The sequence below is a fragment of the Microcaecilia unicolor genome, chromosome 3, assembly GCF_901765095.1.
Source record: "Microcaecilia unicolor chromosome 3, aMicUni1.1, whole genome shotgun sequence".
NCBI lineage: Eukaryota > Metazoa > Chordata > Amphibia > Gymnophiona > Siphonopidae > Microcaecilia > Microcaecilia unicolor.
This window is the reverse complement of record NC_044033.1, coordinates 287,122,641-287,140,606: the sequence shown is the minus strand read 5'-3', so window position 1 is coordinate 287,140,606 and position 17,966 is coordinate 287,122,641. Positions and strand designations below refer to the sequence as shown.

The window sequence follows — 17,966 nt, the reverse complement described above, 5'->3', positions numbered from 1 at the left end:
AGCTGCATGCAGACGCCCGAACAGTGAGACCTGCAATTTCAAAGGACCGTTTCAATGCTGTTTCCAGCCTACAGTCTTGAACATCCTTCAGGGCAACACCGCCTTCAACAGGGAGGGTAGTTCTCTTTGTCACCGCAGTGACTAGGGCATCCACTGTAGGCATTTGAAAACGAGCCATATGTCCCTCACGCAGAGGGTATAACTGCCCCATAGCCCTGGAAACTCTCAAAGGTCCCTCGGGGTCAAGCCCACTGAGCCGAAACAAGCTGTAGGATGGAGTCATGCAAAGGGAAGGCCCGAGCAGCTTTCTTGGTACTAGCCATCCTGGGATTACTCGAGGAGGCCATGCCACTGTCAGGATCTTCAATCGAGAGGGCCTGCAGGGTATCTGAAATAAGTGCTGGCAGCTCATCACGGTGGAAAATCCTCACCGCGGAGGGATCATCCAGATCCTGTGGTAAATCCGCACCTGACTCTGGTTCCTCAGACCAAGAACGTCTGTCAGAGTTCTCCGAATCCTCACACCCCGACCACGGGGGGGAAAAAGGTGCACCACAATCTGAAGGGGAATTAACCCTTCTGCGCTTATCTTTAGGCCAAGCATCCGGGAAAAAAGCCTCACTGGGCAGTCCCAGGCCAGAATCCATCGGGGGGGCAATCAGAGGAGCCTCAGGCGACCCTTGAGGAAGGGCTCTTTTCATCATGTATGCTTTATGCAGCAAAAGCACAAAATCCGGGGAGAAAATCTCACCCTGGGCACCCAAATCCTGTCCGGTGCCTCAGGTCTCTCCGTGTCCACGGAGGCCGCGCCATGTGGTGTAAGCAAAATGGCGCCCGCTGCCAGCTCAGAGCGGGAAGAAACATCGCTCGCCATTCTCGGGCCGGCTCCTACGCCAGTACAGCACGATTTACAGAGCCCTGCTGCTGATTTGCGCTTGCCACAAGTGGAACAGCACTTTACATTGTCCGCAGCCATCGCCGAAAAACGGCGGTAAAATCCAAGATGGCGGTTTCGCACCAAAATCGCCCCAATCGCGGGCCCACCCCGGAGGAGTTGGAAAACACTCTTACCTCAAAGGATCTAGTGTACAACTACGATCCTGCTGAAAATCAGGTCAAAAACCTCTGTTCCAGCGTCTCTGCGTTTAAAAACGCGACGCAACTTTTTTTTTTTTTTTAAGCTGTGAGGAAAGCAGAGGTATTGAAGACTCCGGAGGCTCAGATGAGTGGGAAAGGCAGGGAAAGGGCGAACCTATATGCCTGCATCCACTGTTGGTGGGTAAGGACAGGGAAAGCAAGGCAATATGTCCACATCCACAGAGGTATGGGTAAGGCAGGGAAAGGGCTAACCTATGTGCCTTTAAAGTGAGGCTGCTATAGCCTCCAACACCCCGGTTAACAACTGGCAAGCCAGGAACCACCTTCCGGCAGATTTTTCTGGAGCTCGAACAAGCTGCAGCCACCCTGCTAGGGGAGATAGAGAATACTGAAGAGGCAGTGGAGCTAGCTGGCCAAGAGGGCACTGTGAAAGTTTGAGTGCTCTCTATCTCCCCTGCTGGTTGATGGACATAACCCATACGTAATGGCTTCATCTGCTTGATGACAAGGAATGGGTGGATTTCTCTAAAAAAAAAAAAAAAAAAAAGCAAGTAACAAACTGTAACAGTAGTAGTAATATTTTAGAAAACATTACCCATGGATAATTCAACCTTATTACTACCGACTTTCCTCTTATAACAAAAATCTGAATTTTATAGTAAACAGAAAGCACTGAAGTTTTATAAGTTTTGCAGCAATGTTTCCAAAGAGAAAATCAGTTTTACTTCATCAATTTGTATTGACGACTCTAACATAACCAATACAATTGTTTCATGACAGAAAATATGTGAACCACTCAATACAGTTCAGAAACATGAAGCCACTAAAATGGGCCGCCAACAATTATTTCTCGTTTATCCCCCTTCATCCTTATCCCACCCCCTATGCTGTAGAGAAACAATCCAGCAATAAGTGTAGTATCAAACCCCTCCCCCCTTAATGCCCCCAAACCCCCTTAATCCTCCCCTCCCTACCTGTCCCAGATGCTAAAGCAACATAAAGCCCCCTTCCAGGTCCCACTGGTTCAGGGTACCTTCACAGTTGTTCTTACATGGAGTCCAAACTCAAGTAGTAGTCTAACTGGACAGTCAACACCCTCACAATACATTAATAACCAAACTTCTGCCTCTGGGAGACAGAGAGGACAGATAGGGTCCCCAAAGCTTCAGAAAGTGAGTTTTACGTTTATGGGAGCCCCTTGCCTCCCTCGCCTCCCATGTTAACAATTGATGCAGCTGATTGTGCCAGTGCCAATATTCAGGGGGTGCATCCGACACCCGAGTCTGCAAAATGCATTTAGGTGACAGCAGGCAGGCTTTCCGGAGCATCATCATCAATTCTGCCAAGACTCCCCTCACTGACCCGGAACAGTCCAGCAGCAAAAGGGATGGGGATCACGCCACCCGACGCCGCATGATCGACAACAGATACGCAGTGACCCGATCCCAAAAACGGCAGACCTGTTCACTTGTCCAAAAGACGCGATAAAAAGTATTGTCTGACTTGTTGCATTTGGAACATACTGAAGAGGACAACCCCCCCCCCCCCCCCCCCCCCCCCGCATGGCCCACCTGAACCCTAGTGAAATAGGCCCTCAGAAGAACCCAAAAATAGCACTCTCTATAAGAAGCACTTCCTGTGAGCTTTGGAATATTCCTTATAGTGTACAGCATATCTCACGATTCCAAATTCAATCCTGTGTCAAGTTTCCAGCGATATCTAATATCATCTAGGGCCTTATGAGTACCTAAGTTCCACAAAGGTTTATGGATTCCTGAAATAGAAGTGGAAGACTCAGATGTACTTGAGCTCCAGTTCCATTAACCAGGGACTCCACCCGCAATACTCAAATGTAATGCTTTAACTTACAGTGTGCACAGACATCTCCCCATTGTATATTCCCATGTCCTTTCAATAGCTCTAATGACTTGACCACACCCGCGGTATCCCAGACATGTTCCAGTCTACTAATTCCCCCATGTTCCCAACTTTTGAAGGCTTTATTATCAGAGACGGGGGAGGAACGATGGGTTACCCCATATAGAAAGGAGCTCAGTAATCCACGGGTCCCCTCTGATACCTTTTACCAAATATCTCCAAGCCTCCCACAAAGGATTTAAAAGCACAGAAGCCTTCAAACGAACAGGTAACAAATGACGATCCACATGTAGTAGGGAGATCAAATCATAAAGAACAAAATACCCTTATTCAAAATACAGTGGTGTAAAACAGCTTTCTGAATAAAGCCAAGGCACAAAAAGGCACGCATAATTATATAACTGTAAATTGGGCAAAGCCATCCCCCACTGCGCCCAATAGCAGCTATTAACGCGTTTTGGGTTTCCTCTTGGCCCAAAAAAAAATGCTAACCAACTGGTTAAATCATTGTAAATCTTTAACATTCATAATGGTGTCACGTCTGTGGCCATGACCACCCTCAGACTTACCTTATTTCTGGGGGTCAGCTTCTAAGCTGGCTTCTACCTATCCTTTCTGGAGTAGTTTTCCTTCTGTGTGCTGGCTGCTTCCAGCATGGCTCTAATTACTCCACTCTCCTGCACCTGGAGGTGCTGCCTGAGTTAGCTCTACCTCTGTCTCCAGCCTGGCTCTGTTTGCTCCTCTGTGCTGCACCTAGGCATTCTAAGTCTCTCTATGTTCTGTGTGCGCTCTGCCTGCTCCTTGGTTTGTGCTCCTCTCACCCGCTGGTGGCCAGAGCCAGTGGCTGCCATAGTTTGTCTTGCTGTTTCTACCCATTCCAGACTTTAGTCCAGTCCGGTCCGGTTCTTCCAGGCTGCCGGACTTGTCTCTCTTGTTTGTGCCTGGACAGCCTCAGGTGTTGAAGGGCTTTATTAATCACTTAGAGCAGTGATGGCGAACCTTTCAGAGACCGAGTGCCCAAACAGCAACCCAAAATCTAATTATTTATCGCAAAGTGCCGGTACTCATTATGGGTGGGGTCCCAAATATGACTCCACTCCTATGATAGCCACACCCCTTACACCAGCCATGGCGCATATAAAGAGACATCATTGAAAATATTATACTAGTATAGTAGAAAAAAATAACATGATTTTCTTTCATTATAAATCATTTCTGTAAGCTGTTAGAGCTCCAGCATACCCAGTGCAAAATAAGACAGCAGGTGTAAATTCTCAAATTGCACAGATTCCAAACACTAAAATGAAAATAAAATGATTTTTTTGTACCTTTGTTGTCCGGTGATTTTGTTTTTCTATCCATATTGGTCCTAGTCGCTGATTCTGCTGCTCTCTATCTGTTCTCCTAACTCCGTTTCCAGGGCTTCCTTTCCATTTATTTCTTTACTTTCCTCCTTTCTTCTTCTTCGTTTCTTGCCCTCCATCCATGTACAGCAACCCTCCTCTCCCCTCCAGCCACCCATGTCCAGCCACCCTCCTCTCCCCCTGCCCTTCCCTCCAGCCACCCATGTCCAGCCACCCTCATCTCCCCCCTGCCCTCCCGCCCGTCCTCCCTCCCAGCACCAGGCAGGCCTCCCTCGCACCAGGCCTCCCTCCCACCGAGCACCACCCAGCACCAGGCCTCCCTCCCTCCCTCCTTCCCACCCAGCACGTAGCAGCACCCAGCATCAGGCCTCCCTCCCACCCAGCACCAGGCACACCACCCAGCACCAGAAATCCCTCCCTCCCACCCAGCACCAGGCCCCCCACCCAGCACCAGGCACCCAGCACAGGAACCCCTCCCTCCCACCCAGCATCAGGCAGGCAGGCAGGCAGGCACCCCTCCCCTCCCACCCACCCAGCACCAGGCCGCCCCCTCCCCCCCCCCGGGCACACGCACCCAGCCACTTTCCCTTCAACCTTCATGCTACAAAAAGAAAAAAAAAACCAAGCAAACGCAGCACAGCGCGCTGTCCAATTTTGCAGTAAACGCTCCCTAAATTCCACATTATGATACAAATAAGCCGGAAAGGTCCAGGATCGGGCCGGCTATCGAGCCCCAACAGTCAGCCACTCCAACCAGACAATCGCATGATCCAAAATAACACACGGCCCTATCTGCGAATCTTTAACAGAATTCAAAAGGGATCGGGAGATCAGCAAATAATCAATCCATGATTGTGTACAAATCTTTATCAAGAGGATACAAAACACGCCAAATATCTAAAAGATCCAGCAGCTCACAAAGACCAGGCAACCCCCTCATCGACCAGGCCCTTGGGCATGGCAAAGGGCGAGATTTGTCCAGCTCTGGGTCCCAGGCCATATTAAAGTCCTAATATCATGGGCATAGAGGAGATTCCCAAAAGTGTGTGTGTGAGGAGTTTATAAAAGGCACCATCACATTGGTTGGGGGGCATAAAAACTGCCCAGCAAAACCGGTTGTCAGGCTAACAAGGCCTGACAAAAAACAAAGCGCCCCCCCCCCCCCCCCAGAGTCTTTAACAACCTTTTGGAATTAAAGCACCCAGTCCCACCCTAAAGAGAATGGCAACTCCCCCTTTCTTACCGTCAGCTGGTGACGACACACAATCACTCACCCACCAGCCAGCGAGCCAATTTAGAAAGCTCCTTTTCAGATGAGTTTCTGAAGAAAACTACATCAGCTTTGATACGCTGCACATATTGCAAAAATTTTGATCGCTTAATAGGAGAGTGAATGCCCCCAACATTCCAAGAACAACTTTAACCATAATAGCAGAAATCATAAAGAGAAGCATTTTAGTTTGAAGTAGAAAGACTGCCCCAGCATACGGCCTCCCTCCACATGGGCCCAGATGCACTAAACCTAACGATCCAGCAACATGGGTTTTAAACTGGTTCTAGCCAGTTTAGCGCACAAGTAGTAAACCGGGGACATGCACAAAAGGGCATTTTCCTGTCACGGTAGCAGCTAACAAAAACGGAATGCAAATGATCCAAAGGCTATTATAATGAGCTGCACTACCGTTTTCCGATCCTCTTACCGTGGAAAACCTAACGGGAGGTCTACACCTCTTGTTGGGGCAAAGGAAAGAATCGGAAGAAAAAAAAAGTCATCAGGGACTTCCTTCACCTGTAAAAAAAAAAAAAAAAAAAAACCCCCACTACAAAAAGACGTTCTTTTTGGACGTCCTTCACTCGTAGGACCCCCACTCCAAAAAAGACGTCCTTTTTGGACATCCTTCACTGCGTGATTCCGTTTAGCTCAGCTGAGAGAGACCTGAGCTAAACACGCTGTGATTGGCTGAGAGAGACCTAGGGGCGGACGATGGACGTCCTCAACTGCGCTCTCCTGCTAGGATCACGGAAGGGAGGAACCCGAGCAGCATCGGAGCCTTCCTGCAGCAGGCCATGAAGGGGGTGAGCGGCGCTGCGTCTTCCTTTCCCGGGCAGCACAGGGAGGCGCAGGGACGGCCATAGGTAAAGCGGAAAAGGTGGACGTCATCAGGGACGTCCTTTTTGGACGTATTTGGCATGTGCAAAGCAGCCAGCATAACGCTTGGCTGCTCTGCGCATGCTCGACCGGCCGACTGGCTTCCGAAGGAATAGAGAATGCAAGTGAGCTACAATGAGCAGCTCATTTGCATTCCATTTCCTTGATGCATGGCCGTTCCCTACCGATTCGCTATGGAATCGGTAAGGGAAGGGCTCTTCCGAGGACCTTAGTTCATCTGGCCCCATGTTTCTTAAATAAGACCACATTATAATAGATGTTGAAGACATAATATTGAATCACCTGAGCTCCCACTCCATTGCAAGACGAAAATGGTACCTGATCCCACCCTCCCCAACCCAAAGACCCCACCCTCCTCACCCCACTACACCCTTCCACACCGTTCCCTTGGGAACAGTCACTGTTAAACGCCTCCTTCCCCATCCAACCCTTTAACAGTCAGAGCTTACACTCATACTTATCAGCTTATGTTCTTTCACTGTAATAAAAAAATAAAATAAAAAACCCCACGCATTCATTCACCAACCGCACACTTTCCGATCCATCCCCTTATCCATGAAAATACCCGCTCTTATGCCCAACCGGTTCCAAATCCCAAACCATATGCTAATCAGCATACACAGTTGAAATATGTGCAAGAAGCACTGTACCAATAGGTACAATAGTATATAATCAAAAAACCTTGATACAGTGCAGGTTACCCCATCACTTGCAATTTGTCCCACCCGTGCAAGGGAAAGAATAACTGTAGAACATAATAGGCTAATAAGAATAACAATAAACTCACACCCCCTCCACCCAAACTCCCACCCTGAGAAAATTATCTGATGCACAGATGTCCGTTTGACGTGAGAAAAAAAAATCATTCCAAAGCTGAGATTTTTACTCCATTAGTCATAAGACAAACTCCAATAACACCACCAATCTGCATGGAAATGCTCAAAGCATCCTGAGGCCCAGAGTTGGATCTGGAGCACCATAATAGATGGTAGCCAGGCCCAAATCAGCAGTTTAGTAGTCAACGACAGCAGTCAACAGCTCCACTGACGGACAGGTTAACTGCCAAAACCGGCACTCAGCTAGAAACCATAGCTACATCGAAACAAGAATAAGATTCCAAAAGGTTGCAGATTCCTCCAGCAATGTCCCTGTCAGCAAGTTTTCAGAAGATAAATCACCGCCTAGGGCTTCCACCATTCTGCTCCGAGAAGCCCAGTAGTTGGAGAAAATTCTGGGCTTCCGCCACTGAAAGAAAGTTTTGTCTCACCTTGATATGAGATGCACAGTTTGGCAGGATATAGGAGAGCAAAGTTATCTTCCGACTGTATAACTGCGAACAGATTGACGAGAAATTTCTTCTTAGCGCTTCCACACGGAGGTGAGAGGTACTGTCACATCAGTGCAGGGGGCCTGATACGGAGGGGGGCGGGAGCGGCGGCGGGGATGGGGGGGGGAGGGTGGAGGTTGGTGCGCGCGATGCTCGTTTCCAAGCAGCAGCGTCCGACAGTCTGACTCAGTTTCCCTCTCTGTGCCGCCCTCTTGACATCACGTCTTGACGCGAGGGCGGGACAGAGAGGGAAGTCTCTACTGCGCATTTGCAGGTGAGTCGGTCACTTGCCATTTATATGTTTGATGTAACTCACTACCGAACAAGATTAGTTTTTATCGATTTGCTCGAGGTTCAAAAACATCTGTTTACCCAAGCTTTTAATGTATAAGATAATGATTGCAGGGAATGATGTTGATATGGGTGAACAGCTGTTTTGTTGTTTTATATTGTGTATGTTTTATATTAGAAACTGCTTAGGTTGTAGGCGGAATATAAGTGGAATAAATAAATGTATTGACTAAAAAACATTTATATTTGTGTGTATTATTTCTCTAAGGGCGCTAAGGCACACTAGCGTTTTTAGCAAATGCTAATACTAGAGACACCCACATATTCTTATGGGTGTCTCTAGCATTAGAGTGCTAACGTTTAGCGCACCTAAAGTTCGGCTTAGTAAACAAGGCCCTAAATGCTTATGTTTCTTGTAACATGCCTAGACCCATGGCAATTAGAAAGGACAGAAATATTTTTAAATAATTAAGATGAACACAGCACTGTACAGACACATGTAAGAAAAAGTCCCTTCTACACGGAGCCTACAAGACACAAACAAGACAAATAAGCAGCTCTGGAAGGTGTGTGTGAGATTTAGGAATTTATTATGGAAATTTATTTAAATCAGTCATAATCAATGAGAATCAGTTTTAGGATTGAAAAGCATGTCAACCCCCCACCCCCAACACAAACACACAAGAAACGGGTCAACATAGTGACAGTACCCAGATTGTCAACAGTGGCCATAACATATCTGAAAATAATACTAAATATCCAGGTGTATCTAGCTGCTGAACTTTCTAGGTTCCAGCTAATATTCAGACTGGTACCTGGATAGAAGGCTGTCCTAACTTTATCCAGGCACTTACCTGGTTAGCAGTGATATTCAGTCCACTAATTGGCAAGTCCCAGCCTCCTCCCCTCAGTCTGCATCAGCACTAACTGGATAGTGCCAAGGTGCTCTGCCCAGATATCCAGCAGCAATCTCTGTACAAGTGCTGCTCAATATCTGGGAATGTCCTGGTCAGCAACATTTAAGCATGAAGAGCATTCTTACCTGATTAACATAGTAACATAGTAGATGACGGCAGAAAAAGACCTGCACGGTCCATCTAGTCTGCCCAACAATTTAAACTCATATGTGCTACTTTATGTGTATACCTGATCTTGATTTGTTTCTGCCATTTTCAGGGCACAGACAGTAGAAATCTGCCCAGAACAAGGCCCACCTCCCAACCACCAGCCCCGCCTCCCCCCACCGGCTCTGCCACTCAATCTCGGCTAAGCTTTTGAGGATCCATTCCATTTGAATATCAACCCATAAGTTTTCAGTATTATTTGAGTAGGCCAATGCTCATTTTCTAACTAAGATTCTTAAAGGACTCTCTTTAAAAAGCAATGTAAGAAAATAGGTCATGTGAACACACAGACTAATTAAAGCAGTTTTTGGAATTTTAAGTTAACAGTAGGGGGGGGGGGAACCTGTACAACTGTTCTGATAAAGCTGCTAACAAAGCAGTGCTTCCCAAACTTTTCAATGTTATAGTAACTTTGGCACCTGGTTCACTATATGTGACTGCACAGCAATATCTGTCCTCACCCCCTCCATACTGCCATTACTGCCTTCTTACACCCCACAGAACCATGCCCTTTCCTTTTTCTTGGCACTCCCCCCTTTCTGGATTGCCTCCAGCCATCAAGAAGAAATAGGGACAGCTGTCTCCTCTTCTCTCAGCTTCCCTCTGAAGGTGAATCTGTAGGACTCTATAAAGTTCCAGCTCCAAACAGAATCTCACAGAAGAGGTGGCAGCAGCAAGTCAATGGTACTGCTTGCTGAGCTTTCCTGTGGGCCAGATGCCACTGCACATGGAGGAGGGGAGAGAGTGTGTGTGTGTTTAACACTGACACCAGCAGCAGTGGTAACTGATCTGCCTCAGTCTTCTCTCTTCAATTGGCACAAAACTTCAAGGCACACAAGAGCCTCCCTCAACATAATTTAGTGTGCTGCACAACACTATGAACCTCTGTTAAAGTAAAGTTATGTTTTAATTGTAAAACTAAACCCTTTCCGGAGTAGCACAGATTTCCCTGCATTCTGTATCCATCCACTGAATAAAACCTGTCAGTCAAACCGATTTGTACGTAGCCACAAGATTTGTATCACACAGTCAAGAAGCAACCACCAAGCAATAAATGAGACCCAGCTATAGATAAAAAAATCAGAATGGAGAACATATGTGTTCTACCTGAAAACTATTTGTTCCCAAGGCTGTTAATGCAGTAACAGAAAGAGACAGATGACAGGGAGCTAGTAAGGGAGATGATGTAAACAAACAAAATTTGACTTAGTCAAAAAGATGATTAGTCCCAACAGATCAATCCAGAGAGTTGTGGGTTGTGTCCCTCTACCAGCAGGTGGAGATAGAGAGAACCTCCAAGGTTTGCTATATGTGGACCTGTGCAGCCAACTGAACCTCAGTATGAACTATACCAAAGCAGTGGAATGGAAACAATGGAAAACTCTCCTGACATTGTCAGACCAATTGCCCAACATACTTCCACCACTTCTATATTTATTTTTTTTTAATCAAACAAAGGAACCCGAAAAAAAAAAAAAACTAACCAACCGCAACAAAACCACAGACAGTAAACCCAGGGGGGGCCTCTGGATTGATCTGTTGGGACTAATGGAAAGAAAATTATCAGGTAATAATTCATTTTTCCTTCCATGGCGTCCCACAGATCAATCCAGAGACTTGTGGGATGTACCCAAGCAGTCCTCAAGTAGGGCGGGACACCCCCAACCCGGCAGAAATCACCTACGAGCCAAACACCGCATCTTGACGAGCTGCCACATCCACCCGATAATGACGAGTGAATGTATGGACCGAAGCCCATGTGGCTGCCCTGCAGATATCTTCCAGAGAAACCAAACGGGACTCTGCATGAGGAAGCTTGAGCTCGCATTGAGCACAAACTTGCAAAGGGGCTTGCTTGCCCAATGCCACATATGCCGAAGAGAAGGCCTCCCGCAACCAACGGGCTATGGTGTGCTTGGACACCATATGACCCTTCTTACTGCCGCCAAAAAGGACGAAAATATGGTCAGAAAGACGAAATTCATTCATCTCCTCCAAATACCTGAGAAGAGCCCATCTCACATTGAGGCAGCAAAGAGCCCGGAATTGCTCAGAGTAATCTTCCCAGCGGAAGGCCAGCAAATGCAGGGACTGCCCCAAGTGGAAACGAGAAACCACCTTGGGCAAAAACGAAGGAACCGTCCTAATCAATACCCCCACCTCCATAAAACGCAGAAAGGGTTCTCTGCACGAAAGGGCCTGCAACTCAAATTCGCCGAGCAGAAGTAATGGCTACTAGGAAAATTGCCTTCAAGGTGAGATCCTTAATCGTAATCCCCGATAAGGGTTCAAAAGGAGGACGCTGAAGTGCTTTGAAAACTAGATTACGGTTCCAGAATGGCAGAACTGGCACATGAGGAAGAAGGACATCTATGCCTTCTGAGCCCAGCTCTCGTCCCCTGCTGGAGAAACGGGGAACCTTCGCATTGAATGTGATGGCCATTAAGTCCATCTTTGGCATCCCCAACGGGCAATTATCTGATCGAAGGTCACTCCCCTGGCTCCAACTGGTGGCAACTGAGAAAGTCTGCGTGCACATTCTGTGACCCCGCTATATGAGCCGCTGTCAAGAACAAGAGATGATCGATCATAAAGAAGATCCGCAAGGAAGGCTAAACCGGACTCCAAGGCCAGCAAAACAGCCACGAGATCTTCCGGAGAGGAGGCTTTCTGTACCCACGAAAAGCATGCCCGCACCGCATAGGAGCCACAAACTGAGGCCTGCAGGTAAAGGGCCGCTACTTCAAAGGACAGCTTCAAGCAAGTCTCCAACTTACGATCCTGAGGGTCCTCGAGAGCCGTGCCCCCCTCCACAGGGAGTGGTTTTCTTAGTGACCGCTGTGATTAAGGAATCCACCATAGGGACCTTCAGCAAGTCTAAATCAGGAGCAGGTAGCACATAAAGACACGACATAGCTCTAAGCAACCTTAAGCCCACTGTCCGGCGTATCCCACTGCGCCAAAATAAGGATCTTCATGGCCTCATGCAATGAAAGGAACGAGGTGGGCATTTGGTGCCAGACATAATAGAGGGCACCGGACCTGTTCCCCCTGATGATTCAGGGGGGAAATGGCCAAAACCTCAAAAGCCCTAACAATCAGGGAGGGAAGCTCTTCCCTGCGAAAAAAAAAAAAAGGCGGGCAGCCGTTGGATCATCCCCCCTCCTCAGAGGGCAGGGTGACCTCATCTGCCAAATCCAAAGATTCTGAGGGAGAGCCCGGAGACAAAACCAGGCCATCTGTGTCACCTGTGGACGTTTTGAAAAAGTTTGCTGAGGAAGAAACAGGGCTGCCTGAAGAGAAGTTCCTGACTTCTTCAAAAGAAAGGCACTGTGCATTAATAAAACAAAATCTGAGGAAAAAGGAACTCCAAGGGACTCCCCTTCCCCCTGTACATCGCTTCCCTCCATCGGAGCCTGTGCCACAGAAGCGCACTGCGCCTCTTGTCTATCAACCGCCACTTGTGGAGCGGGTCACGCCTGAGAGGAAAAAATGATGCCCGCCAACGCACGCTGCACTAACTGCCCCGAGGAAACCGCCGAAACTATCCCCTGCGCTTCCAACTCGCCGGACGCCTGAGGGGAACCCCTGTCGTGCTGAACACCCGCTGCAGGCTGACAGCAGCAGGACTCACACTCCCCCGATGCTGCTCTCCGGCCCCCATACCGGGAGCAGCACTTAGCTGCCTCAGAAGGCACAGACATGCTCCACAAACACCTGCCCCAAAACTGACTCAGCAGAACCTCTAGTTCCTCCGTATGATTAAACAAAAACAAAGTCTCTTACCTTTTATTTTTTTTTTAGTCAGAAGAGAAAGGAAACACCCGATCAGGCCAACAGCCCCGGGCGACGGAGGAAAGGTAGGGGGAGACCGGGAGGGACCTTGCACCACCAGGTAAACACCACAAGCTGCAAACAGCCACTCAACCCCTATCTGTGCTAAACTAGGCCCAAAGGACACCAGTAGCCAAATCAAGCCAGAGCTGCACAGAGATGTCCCTCCACCTGCTAGATACAGAGAATACTGAGATTCAGTTGGCTGCACAGGTCCACATATAGCAAACCTCGGAGGTTCTCTCTATCTCCACCTGCTGGTAGAGGGACACAACCCACAAGTCTATGGATTGATCTGTGGGATGCCATGGAAGGTACGATTGAAGAATCCTGAAACTTTAACAGACACAAGACACCTACTGGTAGCATCAAAAGCTTAGTAGAATAAGGTTGGAGAAAGCATTGCATCTGTGTTAAAACACACACATAAATGGAGTTTTGGGGAAGGATTTTTTTTTGTTTTTCACTGAACCAGCACAATGCTATAATTGTTTTTATATTTCTTTAGTTAAATGTGGTTTTTTTTTTTAAATGTTATAGGCAGTGGTGTAGCTACATGGGGCCAGGGGGGCCTGGGCCCCCGTAGATTTGGCCCTGGACCCCCCTGCCAACGACCCTCTCGACCCCCCCTCCCGCCGCCAACCCGCCATCACCTGCCTTTGCTGGCGGGGGACCCCAACCTCCCGCCAGCTGAGGACCTCTTCTTCTTGCAAAAGGCTTCCTTTTGTTTCTGAAGCCCTTTGTCAGACTCACAGAACGAAGCATTGCAGATTAGCTGATCTGCAAGGCTTCGTTCTGCGAGTCTGACGTCCTGCACAACGTCAGAAACAGAAGGAAGCCTTTTGCGAGAAGAAGAGAACCTCGTCTGGTGGGGGTTGGGGTCCCCCACCAGCAAAGTTAGGCGACGGCAGGTTGGCGGCGGGAGGGGAGGGGGTCGAGAGGGTCGGCGCCGGGGGGGGGGAGCTAAAATGTGCCCCCTTACCTCAGGCTCTGAACCCCCCTCCCGCTGAAGTCTGGCTACGCCCCTGGTTATAGGTAGTGGAGTAGCAGCTTAATGGTTTGAAAAACTAAAAACCCAAGGTTCAAATTCCATTCTTTTTGAAACTTTGGGCAAATCACTTAACCTTGCATTGCCTCAGGTACAAATGTAGGCTAGAAGTACACTTGTTACTGCATAATAATAAACAGGTCTAACTGAATAAAATGTCACCTGAGTAACATATTAACGTTAACCTAGACCTTAGATCAGCGCTTACCAAACTTTCTGTAGCTAAATGATATTTGTACAGACAGCCTACCCATTTTGGGAAGCCCTGGCTTAGATTAAGCTCTTTGGAGATAGGAAAATAACTTGCCTTAAGCTTACACTTAAAAGAGTGTAAGTTAGAAACAAAATAGTATTAATCTTTTTTTTTTTTGGGGGGGGGGGGGAGAAGAAAAATAACTATGAAACAACAAGCAAAGGATTATCTATAAAAAATCATTTATTGAAATGGATAGGAATTTTGAATGACCTGTTCTGCACTTCTATTATCTTCATCCAACTATCTTTCTGTGTCCTCTTCTAACCTATATATATATGTCAAAAATTCAGCTTTAAGAAATGTATACCAATTTCAAACATCTACCAATCTCCTCTACTTCGGTTTAGAATGTTAAAATCATATATAAACACCCTTGCTGGGGTTTTTTAAATAATTCATTTACTAATTAAATTACAAAAAACATCTTGATCTAATCCAAAACTGTATGGTTAATTTATTGTGATCTAAAACTAGCACCTGTGATCATTTCCTGTGAACACCGTACAACGCAATACAAATAATCCGAAAACTCGAGGTGCTAGAAAACCTACTTGCTCTGGTGTACAAATCGCCAGACAAGTCACTCATTACTATCTTTTGATCGTCGTAAACATGTGAAGGAGGAGGAAATGGGGAAATGATAAAAGAACAAAACATTATTTACTTAAACTTGCTTTTCACGGGCCAGCAAAACAAACTACGACCAGAGGACAAGAGAAATGACGCCAGCACCATTCTGCCAGCGACTACTGTCGCCAGCTGAGTGTCAAAGAGCCAAACTCACGAAACGCATCCCAGTCGACATAGCCCAAAAACGCTTACTTGGTCGCCCCGTGTGTGTCGTTCAGCTTTAAAGGATGGGAGCGAGAAAAAGGGAAGCGCGGTGAGCAGAGCAGCACGACCAGAAAGGAAATCCTCTGCGGCTCCTGATTTCTTACCTTCATGGTCGATCGGACAGCCAACGGGGAAGTCTCCCTCCTTGCTGCACGGTTGAGATCTGAAAGAGAAAGGCAGCCGGTCAAATGCTGTTGCGACGAAGCCCCAGCCCCTTGCATCTCAACTCCCCCCCTCCCCCGGCGCCACCGTCTCTGCCAATGACGCCATGACTATCACCGAGAGAAAGAAAAAAAAAACGGGCCCCGGCTGCAAAACAATAGAAGGGAGAAAAAAAGAAAAAGAAAAAGCCGCAGAGAGAACCGAGACGCAGCTCGAGAGGGGGGGATCTGCCCCTGAAGCTCGAAAGCCGTGCTATACCAGGGTAGTCTTGCTTATTTGTGTTGTTGGGGTTGCAATGCTGCAAGAATTGAGCAACCAGCCCCGGGAGAGCAGAAACTTAGCCCAGACACTGCGGGCCAAGGATGGACGGAGAGACAAAACAACACCGAGCAGTAAGGAAAAAGACCAAGGAAAGATGAAACTCCACGGATGCCAAGAAAACCCTGAAGCTAAAGCACCACCATCTCCTTCCCCCAATATGCACACCAGAGAGACTCTCGGCTCTCCTTAACCCAAAATCTATCGATCCCTACCCAGCGTCAACGAAAAACAAATACAAACCTGCCCGCTCGAAAGGAAAAAAAAAGAAACCGCACCCTCCCCCGCCAAACTACCCACACAGCATCGTCTTCCCCCTCCTACCTTTGTTCACTCACTCTCGCCAATAAAATATCAACGGACAGAGAAGAACCAAGATCCCGAAAAAAAAAAACATCAGTCCACTAAATTAAATCCCGATCTCTGGTTAATCCATCCAAGTGTCCTGCCACCGACCTGTCACCAGTTGTCCTCACACAAACCCCGCAAACTACGACTCGTACGCCCAAACTCACCCACCGAGCCACCGTCTACCACTGACTGTCTGTGCTTGGATTGGAAACCGCTGGCTAGGCTGGCCCAGGCCTGGGGCAGGCAAAATCGAGATCCCGCCTCCTCTCCCTCCCGACTGGTCATTCCAATCCGTATTCCCACCCGCTTTCTTTCTACCCACAGGCATCACGGGAAATGTGGTTCTCATACATCGAAGGCATTGGTTTTCTCGGCCTCCTTCATTAACATTAGGAAACTATAAATCCCATAAAACCCAGCAAAGACCTTTTTCTTATGGCAGGGTGGGCAAAGCAGTGCACAATAGATTAGTAAGTGAATGAAGGGCGCTTGCGCGTTGTGGTGGGGATGGCGTATTTGTTGTACTGAACGACAGGAGAACTGGAGCTAGAACTAAAAAGAGCAGGGAACGTTAGTTGGATGGTGTCGTCGTCATCCCCCTCCCTTACTAAAACAAAAGGTGCCTGGTAGTGTGATTTATAAAGTGTTGTTGGGTGGAGACAAGCTTAAGTAGGGGAGTAAAGAAACATAAATTGAGATTTGAAATTGCAGTGGTAGGTTGGTTGGGGTTGAACGTAATGTTAAAAAAATTACGCCGTGTTTTACACGAAAGCTGTTATACAAATACAAGTAAATCATAATACCAACCCTGTGTACCGAAACTTTACAAATCTGAACTGAAATACATTGTATTCGCTTGCCCTGTGTAACGTAACTTTATAAATCTGAACTGAAATACATTGATTGTATTCGTTTGTTTGTGTCATATCCTTCACGCTGTGGAACTTGCTTTAAAGGCAAAACACACAGTGGATCCAAAAAAGTCCTCTCACAATGAGTGTCTTCCTGAACAAGGTCTTTATTGACAGTAGCAGAAATGACCCGACACGTGACGTGTTTCGGCCGTGAGGCCTGCGTCAGGGGTCTATAAAATAATATAATATACAAAGACATGCATAAAAATACAATTATAATTAAAAACATGAATAAAAACTTGAACATCCATATACAATTTCTTGTACAAATTTAGACAAAGACCAGAAACAAAAAAAAGGCAAAGATCTGCCACAGAAATGGCAAATCAAAAGAAAAAAAGCAGATCAAAAAAGACAAAAAAATAGAACAGGAGGGTAACAGAAGAAGTGGTTTATTACAAGTTACCCGACGTGGCCACGTTTCGCCCTCAGGCTGCGTCAGGGGTAAAAAAACTACAAAATAAAAATACATAATGAGTAAAACATAAACTTCACCATTGTATATTTGATAATAAAACATATCTAAAAACACTATCACATCATATAAAATAAAAACAGATCAAATCTAAAAACATAATACAATAAAATATAATATCAAATCAATATCAGTTAAAAACATTCAGATTAAATATGCATGCAATAAAATAATAATTTTAATACAAGACATGATATCAACACAAAATATAATAATATCAACACTAAATGTATATCAATAGAACTGCATCGGACAAATAGGTGGAGATATACAACACTAAAATAACTAAATGACCATACATACTAAATATCACCTACCTAATAGGGGTAAAAAGCAAAGTGAACCCCTAAAAGTAGTCCTACAACCACCTAAAAATACAAAATGAAATAAATAAATAAAATCTCACAATGCTTGGCCTCAATTGCCGTCTTTTAAGCACATTCAATGATCTAAAAATATTGAAATTAATATTCACTTTGTTAAAAAGTGAGAATCAGTGGGTTTCCATGTTCTAATAGATAG

The 17,966-nt window shown here is 46.6% G+C and overlaps 1 protein-coding gene across 2 annotated transcripts in view; it reads right to left on the bottom strand.

Moving 5' to 3' along the window:
• The window catches only part of ARID4B (AT-rich interaction domain 4B), a 1,313,885-nt gene extending 1,297,672 nt beyond the window's left edge, over positions 1-16,213 (bottom strand). For both annotated transcript variants that reach the window (XM_030198147.1, XM_030198148.1), the window contains exons 1-2: positions 16,029-16,213; positions 15,329-15,387 (exon numbers count right to left, since the gene is read on the bottom strand). In XM_030198147.1, the coding sequence (XP_030054007.1) occupies positions 15,329-15,334 (6 nt within the window). In that variant the 5' untranslated portion in view covers positions 15,335-15,387; positions 16,029-16,213. The remainder of the gene's footprint in view (positions 1-15,328; positions 15,388-16,028) is intronic.
• Between the last annotated feature and the right edge of the window lie 1,753 nt (positions 16,214-17,966).